Raw genomic sequence first — 14,745 nt, 5'->3', positions numbered from 1 at the left:
GCAACGCAGGGTAACTCCAGCTAGTGTGTATGTAAATCCAGAATGAAGGATTTGGGAAAACAAGTCAGGATATAGGATGTAATAGCAAAAGGAGATGAAGCAGGACATCTTGAGTGGGGAGGGGGAAAAAGCTTTTGTAAACTGGTCATGGTTTTTGTTGGTAATGCTGTTACATTGTGGCCAAGATTTTCAAATGTGACTTATTTGTCTCCCTCAACTTTTTGATGGTCAGCTTAAGATTTTTCATGAAGTGCTGATGAACTATTCCTTGAAAATCATGCATCTCTTAAGTCTCCTACATCTTCAGAGTCTAGATTTGAAGATACTTTAAACTCAGTTGTTCTGGAACTTTGGAAGGATCCCTGATTTCAGATCTTAAGTGATAAAATCCCAAAGCATTACCTCACTTGAAAATGTTGGGATGTGTTGCATGCTGGTTGGGCTAGCTGCTCAGTGTAAGGACTAAAAGGGTCCATTGTACCTAAACTTCAGAAACTTGGCTCGCACCCTATCCTAATTGACACCATAGGTAATAACCCTCTCTGCATTCCTTACACACACAAAATTTACATGGTCAGGAAATAATGAAACATTCTGGTCCATATCAACTGTTTCTGTCTGTGGGCTCTCAAAGGGCCACTATAACTAATATACAGTTTCAAGATTTCTTGAAGCATAACCAATGTTCTTGCACTTGTTTAAGTGCAAAGTTGCAGGGTCTAAAGTAAGTACCCCATCTCTCCAAAAAGCATGGGAATCAATGAAAACCAGTCCAATCTGTATATTTAATTTTAAAAGTAACTGTGTACCTTTGTAGCTTTAGGTAATTAATGAAATGCAATGAAATAAATCTTTTGAGTAACATTGTAATTTTTTTGAAATTCAATATAAATTTAATATTTAACAGTGTTATACCAGTAGCTTGTTCTGTTTCTTATTCCATCATTCCAGTAATACCCACTGTGATTTTCAGCTCCCTTTATGATCCAGGTGTAATCCAATTCCTTTCCAGCAGAGCTAAGAACGATGAGTTGGCCTTTCTAAAAGCCCTCACTACTTTTATATCTACATGAGACCACTGAAGAGATATTGACACACCCCTGGTTTTGGCTGCCACCAATACAGTAACACTCATTTGTATATCTCATCCTGAACTGATGCAGTTACCACCACTACAGAACTGTAAGGCTACATCTACACAGCAGGGCTAAAGCCAAAATAAGCTATGCAACTTAAGCTATATCACTTATGTAGATTAAGTCAAAATAGCTTATTTTGGCTTTTGGTGCTGTCTACATAGCAGGAAGTCTGAGAGAGCACTCTCCCTCTGACTTCCCTTACTCCTCATAAAATGGGGGCTACAGGAGCTAGAGTAAGAAGTTCTCCAGCTCAACATTATTTTGACATTATATCGAAATAACTGCTTGTAGTGTAGACGCAGACTATGTTGTTTCGAAATAACGTCAGTTATTCCGAAATAATACTGCTGTGTAGATGCATTCTTAGGGTGTGTCTAGACTACAGAGTTTTGTCGACAAAAGTGGACTTTTGTCGACAAAACTATACCTGCGTCTACACTACTGCTGAGTTCTGTCAACACAACGTCGACAGAACTCAGCAGTTTTGTCGACGCTGGTAAACCTCATTTTACAAGGCATAACCCCCTTTTGTCGACAGAGTTCTGTCGACAGAAGGTGTTATTGCATCTAGGGGGTACGTCTAGACTACAGGCTTTTGTCGACAGAACTGAATGTAGTCTAGACGCTCTTTGTTGACAGAAGCTTTGTTGACAGTATCTGTCGACAAAACTTCTGTCGACAAAACCCTGTAGTCTAGACGTACCCTTAGAGTGCCTACACGTTATCAGTATTTAGATGAAAAGCAACTGGCAAAAGCTAAATCCAGGCAAGACCAAAATGTTGCTGATTGGAAAGGGGAAATGCCATGGGAAAACTAGCATAGATGTTGCAAGCTCTTTCTATTGAAGGCATTAATCCATCAATGTAGTATGAGGACTCAAAGTCCAACATGAATAATGCCTTCTTTTATTTCCAACTTGCTGTGAAAATTTGTCCCTTCCTTCTAGACAAGGAGGATCTGGCCACAGTGATTCATACATTTGATATCTCTGATCTAGATTACTATAACACACTTAACCTGTTGCTGAATGTGAAAACCATGCACAGGTGCAAGCTATTATAGTCTATCATTATATGTATTGCATCACTGAACATTTAAAAAATGCTGAATGGAAAAATTATTAAATTGTAAATCTGATTTATCACAAGGACTCTGCAGGGATTCCTGCTGCCAGTTTGGAGTAATAGTTCTGGTTCTCTATATAATCAGAACTTTAACCCCCACGTTATTGTTTTGATCTCTGGAGTGGTTCCTGAAAGCCAGGAATATGTCTAGAGGCAAACAGTTGATAGACATTCCAATAAAAATAAAAACTAGTAAGATGGTATGTCTGTACCACCCAGGACCTATATTTGTCAGAAACTATGGCCATCTCTGGAATAGAGTATGATTATCATTTAGAAGGAATTACAAATATTTGGAAAAGTCTATGCTTCTAAAAATGTAGTGCCTCTTGTGACATGCTCCCTGTGCACACCTCATCCTTTGAGGTGTGTATGCCCAGGGATGTGGACGCTGCCTGGTTGGCTGCCGGATCACCAGCAACCTCTATCAACCTGCACCAACAGCCTCCAGTCCCAAGTAGTAGGCCTAATGGCTAGAGTCAGTAGTAACAAGAGTCAGTAAGGGTAGCCCTCAGTTCAGGAAATCACAGCCTAATGGCCAGAGTCAGTAGTTCCGGACAGCTGCTCTGGTGGGGGGACCCAGGCCCTCCCTACTCCACTGGGCCTCGACCCAGAGGCCTGCTAGTGTGAGTGCTCCCCTACTTGCTCAGCAGGGAATCCAACTGCAACATGCTGAGCTGCGCGGGAGATACCAGTCTTGCACCCTCCCTGGGTCACTTCTTATCACAGTTGATGTGGGGATGTTCCAAGTGGTCTCTGGGTCCTTTGGTTTCCCAGCAACAGAGCCTCTCTCTGGGGCTCCTCTGGTGCTGGCAGCTCAAGGCGGTCTCCTCCGTCTCTGGAGCTCCTGCAGGAGGTTCGTCTCCTCTGAGGTCCAGCCCAGACTGAACTGAGCTACTACCTTTTATACTACTCTAGCATTTGTAGCATGCCCAGTCTGGGTGTAGAGGGTGGGGTTTCCCCTGCCCACCTCTAGTGTGGGATATTCATACATCACACTCCCATTTCAGAGCAACATTGTGGTGCTGTGGCATAAGTAAATAGTTGTGGGGACTCATCTGAGGATAATACTTCTGTGACAGGAATTCACTAGCTTGCCTTGTAGAATCAGCTGAATCATTTGATCCTGTTTTTTGGGAATTAGGAACTGGATGATAAAATTCTTCAGGTGAGAAGAAGGCATGGAACATCAGTGTGTTGCAGAGAAGGTTTGAGCTTTTATCAGCAAAGAACAGGCTGGATTGAGGCCCAAGAGATAGTGTAGAACAGATAGTCACAATAAGAACCATCATAGAAAAATGAATAGAATGATAGGCTCTTGTTTATCAGTTTCAAAATAAATTTGACAGCCTGCATAGGCATACCTTGTGCAATGCTGGTCAGTTTTATGGAAGCTAAAATCACTAACTTCAGGGTTACGAATAGAGGTGTAAAGTGTTCTGTAAAGGAGAACAACCAGGCAATAGGGTGGTTCAGTGTGAATATTGGCATGAAACAGGCTTTCATTTTTGTCTCCATTGTTGTTTCACATTCTATAGACTGGATAATGAATATTAGCAATATAAACTTTGGCATAGCATGCATAGAAAGCAGATACCTAGAAGACTTAGACTTTGGTATACTAACATTCCTAAAAACTACAGATACCTTGGCAAAAACAGTAGGCCAAGCAGGGATCAAAATCAGTTGGTTCAAACAGTCATCCTTGAAGCCCATATGTTAAGTGATAACGTAATATTAGAAGGCAAAAACATCCAGACAGTAGAACAGTTCCTTTACCAGGGCAGCACTGTCATGGTATACATTCCTCATCGTTAGGCCGACACCTTCTCCTGCCCACATGCTTAGTTTGCACACTGGCAGACTGACTCTGTTTCCATTTGTGGTTTCTCTCAGCTCCCAAACCTCAGTACCCTCTTACCAACTCAGCCCTCCAGCTAGATCGTCATCTATGTTTTCCCCTTCTGGAAGTGGGAGGGGGTAGCTATCTTTGGGCAATTGTCCAGCTGCTTCCCCAGTGGCAAATGAGTGATCAGGGCCCTCCTACTATTCCAGGCCCCAACTTAGGGACTCTATAAATAGGAGCCTCTTGTTACCCCTCTGTAGCCTCTGTCAATACAACACTGTTTCCCTGGGTTACTTCTCCATGGCCCCAGCATCTTCTTTGCTCTTACCTCAGAGGTTTTGAATCCAGTTGGACCTGCTGGGAAATAGTTGATATGCTGGGTACTACCGTGCAGGAATATGAGCTGAGAGTGGGAGAACTGCAGAATACCATCCACAAGAGGTAGTGGTATGAAGCCTGAAACCTTATGGGATACAGAAAGGGGACAGACATGCAACTAGCTCTGTCACACTGACACATATTTCATTGGTTGTCTTCTGTGCTGGAAGTTACTTCCTGAATGTGTGGTGCAGTTCGTGCCCTGTTGTAATCTTTTAGGTATTTAAAAAAATCTAACCAGCAAGCCCTCTCTTGAGTGCTGGCGAGTATAAATACCCCAAAGGATGAGTAATCATACTGTTGGATGCCTTGTTATGAGTATACAAGTGTACAGTTAAGAACAACATTTTTCAATTCAGTGTTTTCAAAAGCCTTTTCAGTGACCTAATACTTTTGTATCTAGAGACATCTATGTAATGTTAAGGCTGTGAATTGTAAAAGACAAGCAAAACAAATGTGGATTAGTGGGTGAAGATAATTTTAGTAATGTCAGGCTGTGTAAGTGGGCATTCCTTTTTATTGGGTATGCGTGCTAGGGATGTAAAATCCCATTTAATTGGTTAACTGGTTAAACATAATGAGGCCTACTTAATCAGTTAACCAATTCAATTGGGGTGAGGGGCGCTGGAGCATGCTCCCTCCCCTTCACTCCCACAGGCCAGGCTGCAGTGGGTCCCCAATGCAGACAGGGGTTGCTTGGAGAAGAACATGTTGGACCTCTCCAGGTTCAGGTGGGTAGGTGAGCTAGCCCCCACCAGTTAAGGGTGAGGCGTACTAGTAAACTCATTAACCATTCACTTCCCTAATGCATATATATCAACATAATAAAAATAAACAATTATGGCTCATGGCTCTGTTGCTGTTTCATTCAGGCAAAACTCTTGTTGGAGTCAGGAGTAGGCTTGACCTCTGAAATTACAATATTTGCAAAGTTTCTGTGGAAGATTTATAATAGAAAAGAAAAAGTTGGTAGGGAAACCCCTCCATCTATTTTTCACTCATCTTCCTTGTTTAGGTAATGGGATGATAATTTAGATGATCTGTTAAAGTTATTTCTTAGCAGCAGCTTCACCAAAAGGGCCCATAAAAGAACATGATATTTGGCAATAAGGCCTTCTTCAAGTAACTGTCATTCACAATTCCAGTTAATAGGAATTGCCAAATGGTCATCACATCTGAAGAGCAGGAGTTAATTGTCCAAAAGCGTATGTATGATATGTAAAACTTGGATATTGAAGTTCTGATTTCTTTGGTGCAATGATAATTTCTTTTTAGTTTCAGGAAACACTAATACTCTATGGCCATGAAGATTGGATAAGAGGCATTGAATGGGCAGTCTGTGGTCAGTATGAAAGTTCAATAAAACGTTTAATGAGGCAGCGAGTTGTAGATGAGAATAACAAAAAACAACCATCTGATCTTTATTTTTAATCCTGTTCATTCATTAGATCACAGTTCTTGGTCCAACGAAAAGCTGTTGTCATTGTATGGATTAGCTTTTAGGCATAGGAATATTTTATTTTAGCATTGCCATTTTACTCCAGTATTGGATATTCTCTGATATACAGAAGCTTTTATGATATTTGCTATTGATCTCATGTAGGTGGCACTTCTGATTATAAAATATCTGGGTCATTATACAAAACAACATATTCAGATTAAACAAAGCATAATGTAAAGTAATACAGAAATGGAGTGGTTTCAGCTACCCAGAATACAGGGATGCTTTGCAGGATATGCTAACTCCACAGCAAGCGTGGTTATTTCTTGCACTCTTAATTGCAGTGGGATTGATTTCATTCATTCGTTCGTACGTACGTTTGCGTTTTTATAAAACCGTAAAATTTTAGAGAGTTTGTGCTTCTGTCTGTCCATGTGTTGAATGTCTGTTGGTGAGTCCGTTTTTCCAAGAACTTACATGGTAAGATATAGGACCCCCAAATTTGGTAACTAAAAAAACCTTAAACAACAATGGTCCAGTAGCACCTTAGAAACTAACAAAAATATATAAATAGTATCATGACCTTTCATGGGCACAACCCCACTTCTTCAGATGACATTATTTTCTCTGCATAGATCACCTTGTTTTGCTCTGCCTCCTTTTTTAATGTGTCATTTGTTGTGGCACTTGAACTCAGACAAATATGCTTGTCTCAGCAACTTGCCCCTATCCAACCTTGTGATCCTTGTTCCTGAGAATGGTGAGTCAGCCCCAATTTATTTCTAAAAAATAAATCAGTTTTCGGAACTTTGTACCTTCTCTTTCTCCCTTTGTAAGAATAGCACAAATTGTTGGGAGACTCCACTATTCAGCATTTGAATACATTACTCGCTGTGTAGAAAATGTAGGGGAGAGGCAACAGACGGAAGAGAATTCTTAAAATGTGTTAATTTAAAAAGATACTCAAGAGTAGGGACTCATCCTTCCTAAGCAGCATGGAGAGTAAAAAGGTGAGGAGGACATGCAGGAGTGAGAAGCACATCTCAAGAACAGTAACTTGTGGGTTTTCTTTCTAAGTCGGTAACCACTGTATCCTCGACTGATGAACTCTGAGGCTGAAGATTTAATATTGTGAATGCTAGGATATGTCTGTTACCATGTAAGTGAGGCAGAACCCATGAGTCACTGTGTTCTGATTTGCTTTGTTGTGTTAAAATTAGTTGACATTGGAATCAAAGGGACAACAGTATTCATAATACTTTTTACAGAAGGAAAAATCAGATGTGTATGGAGTGGCGAAGGATGATAAGAATGAAACAAAAGTACTTGTCAGAACAAAAAGAGATGAGTCTTAACGTTACTTTTTACTGCGTTATTTTTTTAAACAGGCAAGGATATTTTCTTAGCAAGCTGTGCCCAGGATTGTCTGATAAGAATCTGGCGGTTGCAGGCAAAATCAACACTATCTGTGGAAATCAAAGATGATGACTCTATAAAGCTGAAGGAGAATACTTTTACTATGAAAAATAAAAGTGAGTAATAACTGAAATGGTGTCTCTGCAGCTATTCGTTCTCTCAGCCAGTGTACAAATTGTTGCTTTCAGTAGGGATAATGGGAATTCTATCTTATAATTTTATTCCTATGCTAGAAGAATTTAAGAGAAAATGAGTTACAGTAATAACTCTTACTCCTCAGTAGCAAAAAATACAGTAAATGTGTTATAGAAGCATTTACTGTGTAGTATGTCTGGTTTGTTGCAGAAATAGTACATCAGTGAAAAGTCTCAGTGGAGATTATCTTCTAAACTATAAATATTCTGAGTATAGGCTGTGGTTTTAAGGTATGTATCTGTCCTACATACAGCAAGTTGTTTATTACAGTTTTCTCCAATACCAGACAAATGTGCATCTTGAGTTTTTAAAAAATAAATAAGGTTTATACATCTTTCATATTAAGAAGATTTAATATGCACATAAGCCTTTACAGGGGAAAAGAGAGGGAATTGCATGTATTTATTACTACAGTGTTTTTTTCAGATAATTCAACAGGTTATTTAATCATATGTAAAGATAAATTAAGTCATAGAGGTAATGGAAGTTGCTTTCAGCCCTAGCTCATAGCCACTAATCCTGCAGTTCCAAACTGCCGCACATGATAGGAAGCACTCCCCTGTGGCTCAGAACCCCTCTCCCCTGTAGTAGGGCTTATGCTGTCATCCGTCTTGTTCTTTTTTCTAAAAGTCACAGACATGTTTTCAGTTTGTACCATTTTTTCCCAGATGATAAATATTAGGTTTTTTATTAAAGGAGTTCACTTTTTTATAGTCACACCAATTTAATAATCTAATCAGTATGTTTGGGACTATTCATTTTTGTTAAACACTGTTCTGTCCTGCAGCTCTGAGTGCACTTTTCAAAGTTGGATTACTTCCAAGATACCAAGAGGCTCAACATGAGTGAGGATACCGTGAAGCAAATTAGCATGTACACGCAAACTAAGATTTCTGGAAAAACTACTAGCTCTGAGAGAGAACGTGTACATTTGTACATGAAAAAAGTTTCAATTATACTGTAGTACTTTTGTGTATATTACAAAAGTTCTCCTTTCCCCTGTTTTTCAATTTTTTTTTTTGTTAATTTAAGTTGTTTTTAAGCAAAAGGTGAAAATGCAGAACACTACAGACAGTGTGTGGACTAATGTGAATTTTTGTTTATTGCCCATGACTTCTCCATTACTTCACTGAAAATAATCCTGACAAAACCTTCATATTAACCATATGAGATCAGCTCTTCTTCACACTTACTGCATCATGTAACTGTAGAAGCTATGCTTCTTTTCTATGGTTTTCTATAGGGCTGTTCAGCTATTTGGGATGTCAATGTATAGTCAACTATACGATTAACTGATGAGTGTAGGTTTATTGGTTAATCTTGTCAACTACACACATTCCCACCCCCCCCCCCCCTTTGCTGCCTCTGTATCTGCCTCTGGAGCAGGAGCCAGTGCTGGAGGGAGCTGTCTTAGAAGTTGGTTCCTCCCAGCACCGGCTCCGCAGTGCCATCTGTCCCCCCCCCCACCCAGTGCTGCTGCCTCTATCAGAGGCAGCAGTGGGGGGGAGGTGGAGGAACCTGCCACGAAACGGCCTCTGTCTGCGGCAGAGGCTGCTTTGCAAAAGCAGCCCCGTGGCTCACCACAGCAGAGGTTGCTTGTGTCCATGGGAAGCTCAGCAGGCAGCTGGTCTGCTTGGGGAGCTGGTTTTTAAACTGGCTCCCCTCACGGACTGGCTCCCCCTGCCACCCCACGCTGCTGCCTCTGATACAGAGGTAACAGTGCAGAGTGGCAGGAGACTCCCCAGGAGTGGTGCTGGGAGCACACTGGCTGCCGGCCCCAGTCTTAGGGACTATTGAATAGTCATGTAACCGCTAAGATTTCATGCGGTTACACAACTATTCAGTTATCCAATATCTAACATCCTTATCAGCTATGTAATTCTGCTTTGTTTTTAATTCCATCTCCTAGAGGAAATTGCTGGGAGGTGGTTCCATTTACACTCATGGCTGAGATCCACAGGAATATGGAGACTTCACCCACAGGTTTTGGCTAGATGATGGCCATGTTGTGTCCCACACCAAATGCAGCATTACTGTTGTCCTTCCCATACTGCATTGAGATAATTTTTCAGACTTTTCATTCAACCATATGTATAGCTGAGTGGTATTGAACTCAGATCTTACAGAGCAACCTCAGAAAGGATAAAGAATGCTACTTGATGGAGAGGAAGCTATAATATAACTTACTTTCCCAGTGCAGTGTTTCCCAAAGTATGGATTACCTCATGACAAAGAGTAGCTAAGAGGATGAGGACACAACTCTTTAATTGTTTTCCAGAATCTCTGCTTTCATTTTAAAAAAAAGTTTTTAGCTCCTTTGAAGACTTAGACTATTTGGTCTTTTTAGTATTTCAGTGGATAATATCAATGGATTTTAAAGCATTTTTAATTTTTGTTCTTCTTCGAGCAGTGTCCCGTGGGTGCTCCACTGTAGGTGTCGGGCCTGTCCCGGTGCCGCAGATCGGAGATCTTTTCTAGCCGTAGTCTGCCGGACCACGCATGCGCGAAGTACGGCTCGTGGCTTTTCGCGCCGTTTGAGCGTTGGTGGTCCGGCTCCCGCCAGTTCCTCCTGACCGTCCTCGGCCACGGATGGATTAACATCTCTCTCGTGAACCCTGTTCACTAGAACAACAGAGACAAAACCCATAGTTATTATATACATAGTTTAAAAGTTACATATTTCTTATATAGTTAATAGTTCTAGTCGTTTAAAAAAAAATCTTTTTTCTTCAAATAGTTAGTTTATTCTTCTTAAATGCCGGGGTTCAAGAAGTGCGGCGAATGCCGCGAGGCAATGCCTGCCTCTGATGGCCATTCTCTGTGCATCAGGTGCCTCGGGGAAGGCCACATACCCCAGAAATGTCCCCATTGCTCCAAGCTGACAGCAAGAGCAAGACTGGACAGGGACATGCGCCTAAAGATCCTCTTGTTTGACAAAGCTCTGCAACCTGAGGTCAAACAATCCAAGGGGCACGCGGAGCAAACTAAAGAAATGAAGAGGAAACCATCACCGGCGCGATCCCTTCCACCCTCAAGATCGGGTGCAGGTGACAAGCCAGGGACATCAACGGCACCGCCTGCAAGCATTGCGGTGGCGCCTAAAGACAGCTGGAGTAATTCGGCTCCGAGACCTTCTATATCGGGCTCAACTATCTCAGCCATTCCCTCGGTCTCCAAACCGCTTCCAGGGACTTCCACGGCTTCAAGAACAACTGCCGGTACGGAGCGCCACCGGCACCGTGCCGCTCCCCGGCACCGAGCTGCAGCCACTCCCCGGCACCAAGCCGCAGCCGCTCCCCGGCACCGAGACTCTCCCCGGCACCGACGCACGTGCCCAAGCCACCTGCGGAGACAAGCCATTCCTCAGCGCAGGACCGCACTCCGGCACCGGCTCATTCTAAACCTTCGGCGAGACGACGCTCGGTAACTCCTGAGCATCCTTCTCCTTCTACATGGTCGGCACCGAATCGACCATCGCCTCCCACAAAGCTTAAACGTTCATCGGCACCTGAGCGTTCCCCGTCATCGACTGTACCGGCACCGAGCCACCCTTCGGTACCGAAAGGATCGTCTCACCACAGGCTTCCCTCAGAAGGACGTCCACCGGCACCGCGACTGCCTTCTCCTTTGAGACGATCCCCGGAACTGAGGCAATCATCGGTACCGAGACAATCAATTACGACGACACGGACCACCTCGGCACGGATTCCTCCAATGCCAGTGGAGATAATCCCTCACTCTGTGCTTTCCACTCCGACTGCCTCTCCACCGGAACAGTTGCTGGCATCACCGGCCCATACATCCAGGAGATTATCTTCTTTATCACCAAGTCCTGAGTTCTCTCCTGAAGTACGTTCACCATCTCCGCCATACTCTGAATACTCTCGTACCGGCCAAATCTCGCCACATTCCGGTCACTCCTACCACCATGATCGCTCACCCAGTCGCAGCACATATTACAGAGGGAGGTCACGATCACCAAGATCGCCAGCGTTTTCAACCCATTCCGGATATTCCAGGAGACCCTGTCGTTCCACGTCGCCCTACTATTATCATAGGTCATCCTCTCATCAGCACCGGTCTCTGCAAACCTCTCTCGCTCAAAGGCACCATGCTTCCTCTGCCCCTTCAAGGCCACCAACTCCCTCCGGGTCTCCTTCTCACACCGGACAACCTCTTCCCGTTCGGGATCCCGAACCTGATCAATCACCCATGCATCATTCTTCATCGTCTCCAGACGATGCAGTTTTTCAAGGAGACACCTCACCATCTGACGACCTACGCCAGTTTCAGGAGTTGTTTAAAAGAGTGGCGGAGAGTCAAAACGTACAGCTGGGTGACGTGGAACAAAAACAACACCATCTCCTCCGTAATATCAAACACACTCACCAGCCCAAGATTTCGTTGCCACTGGACGCGGCCATTCTTGAAATTGCGGACGATATTTGGCAGTTGCTGGCATCCGCCCCGCCGACGAATAAGAAGGCGGATAAAAAGTATTTTGTCCCTGCTAAAGGGATGGAATTTCTCTTCACCCATCCACAGTCTAATTCCTTGGTTGTGGATGCAGTACAGCAAAAGGCAAAGATGCCGCAACACAAGCCTACTGCCGCAGACAGAGATAGTAAGCATCTCGATTTATTCAGACGTAAAGTTTACTCCTCGGCAACACTCACTTTACGAATGGCCAATTATTCCGCATTCTTGGCGAATCACAACTTCGACAACTACGCCAAGCTTGTACCACTGCTTTAACATCTTCCAGAAGCGAAACGAGACATTTTAAAGGCTGTTATACAAGAGGGCTACTCAGCCTCTGGAACGGCCTTACATATTGCCCTGGATACAGCTGACGCTGCAGCGCGCACGACTGCTACATCATTCGTTATGCGCAGAGCATCCTGGCTGCAACAGTCCTCTGCTCCCAAAGATCTGTTCTCGAAGGTCAAGGACCTATCCTTTGACAGGCAGAACCTCTTTTCTGATAAGACTGACCAACTTCTGCACTCGGGGAAGGTCTCCAGAACCACTTTAAAAACACTGGGCATGTACACTCCTCCATATCGTAGAAAGCGGTATACCCCCTACCAGAGGCAGAGGCCCCCCCTACGACAATCTCCTCAGTATAGGCCTCAAGACCAACAAAGAGGTAGACAGCGGCAACAACGGAGACGCCTGCCGCCCAAAGCAACTTCCCAGCAGGGTACCAGACAGCAAGTTTGACGCGTCACTCGAGGGGTTGAGAACCATTCCTATCAATACCATTCTGAGTGCTACGAAGGCGATATTTCACCACCGTCTGAAGCCATACCTCCATTGATGGGCCTACATCACCACCGACAAATGGGTTCTTCAGACAATTCGTCTCGGTTACACCATCCCATTCACGTCGCTACCCCACCCATTCCCCCCTGCCCTGTCCCTTTTCAGGGACCCATCTCATGAGCTCTTGCTCAGGCAACAAGTTACCCGTCTACTCGCCGTCGGAGCAATAGAGCCTGTTCCGGACGAGTTCAAGGGCAGAGGTTTTTGTTCCCGCTACTTCGTAATGGAAAAGAAATCAGAGGGATGGATACCGATACTAGATCTTCGCGACCTCAACCGTTTCTTACGAAAACAACGGTTTCGAATGGTTACCTTAACTACAATCATCCCAGCACTTCAGAATGGGGATTGGTTCACATCCCTCGATCTTCAAGACGCATACTTTCACATTGTGATTCATCCGGCGCACAGACGATTCCTACGCTTCCAAATCGGTACAGACCATTTCCAATACAAGGTCCTGCCGTTTGGTCTCTCATCGGCTCCACGGGTTTTCTCCAAGACCCTGGCTGTGGCAACCGCATATCTTCGTCATCTACACATAATGATCTTTCCATACCTCGACGATTGCTTAATCAGAGCCCAATCGTCGCAGGAAGCGCGCAATGCCACAGAGACAACACGCACGCTTTTCCAGGAGCTGGGTCTCATTCTCAATGTTCCAAAGTCATCATTGGAACCACACCAAACAATACAGTTCATAGGCGCTCGTCTAGACTCTATGACCAAGCGTGCATCATTACCGATGGAAAGGTTCCAGACAATGCAGGACTTGATCCAGATCTTACTCATCAGTCCAACAGTTCCCATGCTACGGTGCCTACAGCTTATGGGACACATGGCCTCCACAACATATGTGGTAAAACACGCAAGGTTACATTTTCGATGCCTTCAACATTGGATGGCACGAATCTGTCCCCGCAATGTACGCGATGTCCACAGGACAATAACAGTTCCCACTCATGTCAAGAAATCACTGGCTTGGTGGATAAGTCCAGACAATCTATTGTCGGGCGTACCCTTTCATCGCCCTCAGCCATCGGCGCAGTTGACAACAGATGTGTCACTCATCGGATGGGGCGCGCACCTCGGCCCCGAACAAGTACAAGGCCTATGGTCGCCAGACGAATCGTTGATGCACATCAACTTCCTGGAGCTCAGGGCAGTGTACAAAGCATGTCAACACTTCCTTCCCATCATTCGGGGACAGGTCATACGAGTCCTTACAGACAATATGACAACCGTTTATTACATAAACAAGCAGGGTGGGGCCAGGTCCCACTCCTTGTGCGCAGAAGCGGTTTGTCTATGGAACATGTGCAATCGCCACAACATCTTTTTAATAGCAGAATATCTCCTGGGCCACCACAATGTAATGGCCGACGCCCTCAGCAGGCATTTTTCTCTCAATCACGAGTGGGAGTTACATCCCACAGTGCTTTCGGTGATATTTCAACGATGGGGATTTCCGCTAGTAGACCTCTTTGCCACTTCTCACAATGCGAAATGTCCTCACTATTGCTTGAGAGCGGGAATTGGGCGAAATTCAAAAGGCGACGCTTTCCTATACAACTGAGGACGTCACCTACTTTATGCATTCCCACCCACACCCCTGATTCCAAGGGTGGTGGAGAAAATTATTCGAGAAAGGGCCACAGTAATCCTACTAGCCCCAGCCTGGCCCAGGCAAACGTGGTATCCATACCTCTATCGCATGTCGATACATCCTCCGTGTCCTCTGTCAATTCGACACAATCTGCTCTCGCAAAATCACCGCTCCCTTCTCCATCCGCAGGTGAACCATCTCGCACTCACGGCATGGTACCTAGTTGGTTCCAACAGTCAGAAGTATTATGCTCACAATCTGTCAAGCACATTTT

General features: G+C 44.2%; 1 protein-coding gene across 1 annotated transcript in view; it reads left to right on the top strand.

Annotated features, from left to right (window-relative positions):
* The window catches only part of ELP2 (elongator acetyltransferase complex subunit 2), an 81,267-nt gene that overhangs the window by 29,465 nt on the left and 37,057 nt on the right, over positions 1-14,745 (top strand). The window contains exons 7-8 of the mRNA XM_075921530.1: positions 5,764-5,830; positions 7,318-7,461. Of these exons, the coding sequence (XP_075777645.1) occupies positions 5,764-5,830; positions 7,318-7,461 (211 nt within the window). The remainder of the gene's footprint in view (positions 1-5,763; positions 5,831-7,317; positions 7,462-14,745) is intronic.

The sequence above is a fragment of the Pelodiscus sinensis genome, chromosome 2 (genome assembly GCF_049634645.1).
Source record: "Pelodiscus sinensis isolate JC-2024 chromosome 2, ASM4963464v1, whole genome shotgun sequence".
NCBI classification, from domain to species: Eukaryota; Metazoa; Chordata; order Testudines; family Trionychidae; genus Pelodiscus; species Pelodiscus sinensis.
This window is presented reverse-complemented; position numbering and strand designations above follow the sequence as displayed.